This window comes from Cariama cristata, unplaced genomic scaffold, assembly GCF_000690535.1.
Source record: "Cariama cristata isolate BGI_N322 unplaced genomic scaffold, ASM69053v1 scaffold28088, whole genome shotgun sequence".
Taxonomy (NCBI): Eukaryota; Metazoa; Chordata; class Aves; order Cariamiformes; family Cariamidae; genus Cariama; species Cariama cristata.
In genome coordinates, this window is record NW_009632064.1 from 320 (window position 1) to 1,806 (window position 1,487).

A 1,487-nucleotide genomic window follows, 5' to 3' on the forward strand; every position below is an offset into this window, starting at 1 on the left:
AGGGCTTTACCCCGGCTGCTCTTGCCCCGCAGAAATCGCCCTCTGCCCCAACAACCACGAGGTGCACATCTACCGCAAGGACGGGGCCAAGTGGAGCAAAGTCCATGAGCTGAAGGAGCACAATGGGCAGGTGACGGGTGAGTCCCGGCTGATGGAGGGGATGGGGACCCGGATGGGGGGTGGCCCTGCCCCAGAGCTGGTCCCAACTCCGCTCGGTGGCACCGGCAGCTTCTGGGTGGGGGGTGTGTGGGCGGGAGGGGGTGTCTGCCTCTCCTGGCCCCGATCTAGCATGTCAGAAGGCACCCAGGGGTGGGATGGGAGAGATGGAGAGGGATGGGGAGTGAGGAGGTGGGCTGGGGTGGGGTGACGTCAGGTGGGATGGATGGAGGGAAGGGAAAGGATATGGATTGATGGAAGAGATGGGGTGAGATGGGTTGGGACGGAATGGAATGGGGGGGATGAGATGGGATGAGGTGGATGGATGGGAGATAGTGGGTGGGATGGGTTGGGACAGAATGCTTTGGGGTGGGATGGATGGGAAGGGATGGGGTGGGATGATTTAGGATGGATGTGGGAGTAGGGCAAAGAGGGACCCTGGAGCAGAGACCACCCGGAACAGCTTTGCCTTCAAATGGCCTCCAGCCCTGAGTGACCCATCCTCATCCCCGTGGTTCCCTGGGTCACCATCACCCCCCTCTGCCTTCCAGGCATCGACTGGGCCCCTGAGAGCAACCGGCTGGTGACATGCGGGACCGACCGCAACGCCTACGTCTGGACCCTGAAGGGCAATGTCTGGAAACCCACCCTGGTCATCCTGCGGATTAACCGGGCCGCCCGCTGCGTTAAGTGGTCCCCCAAGGAGAACAAGTTTGCCGTGGGCAGCGGCTCCCGGCTCATCTCCATCTGCTACTTTGAGCAGGAGAATGACTGGTGAGGTTCTGCCATGGCCTCGCTGGGTCTGTCCTGGGGGAGATGGAGGGGAGATGGATGGAGGGATGAGATGGATGGGTGGGTGGGTGGATGGATGGAGGGATGAGATGGATGGAGGGATGGATGAGACGGATGGATGGGGAGATGGAAGTGAGATGAATTGGGAGATGGGAGACTGGAGCAGTTGGAGGTGAGACAGGAGGAGATGGGGGAGACAGAGGAGCTGAGGAGGAGGCAGAGACAGGTGGGGCGATGGAGGGAGGTACTCCCCATGCCCAAGCTGCTACTGCAGGATGGTGGCCCAGGGCAGCTCCTGGGGCACTTGGAGCCCCGACCACCCTCAGCCAGGCTCCCCAAAAGCTCAAGGGGGTTCCAGGGGGTGCTGATGCTCCCCCACTGATGCCAACCGCTCTCCATGCAGGTGGGTTTGTAAGCACATCAAGAAGCCCATCCGCTCGACGGTGCTCAGCCTCGACTGGCACCCCAACAACGTCCTCCTGGCCGCCGGCTCCTGCGACTTCAAGTGCCGGTGAGGGGCAGGGGAGGCAGATGACTGG

At 62.1% G+C, this 1,487-nt stretch overlaps 1 protein-coding gene across 1 annotated transcript; it reads left to right on the forward strand.

The window, feature by feature from the left end:
• Positions 1-32: 32 nt before the first annotated feature.
• Positions 33-1,463, forward strand: ARPC1B (actin related protein 2/3 complex, subunit 1B, 41kDa; the record flags this gene model as incomplete). Its single annotated transcript, XM_009706215.1, has 3 exons — positions 33-137; positions 708-930; positions 1,352-1,463. Coding segments are annotated over 3 exons (440 nt in total), but the record flags the coding sequence as incomplete, so codon positions are not given.
• Positions 1,464-1,487: the final 24 nt, after the last annotated feature.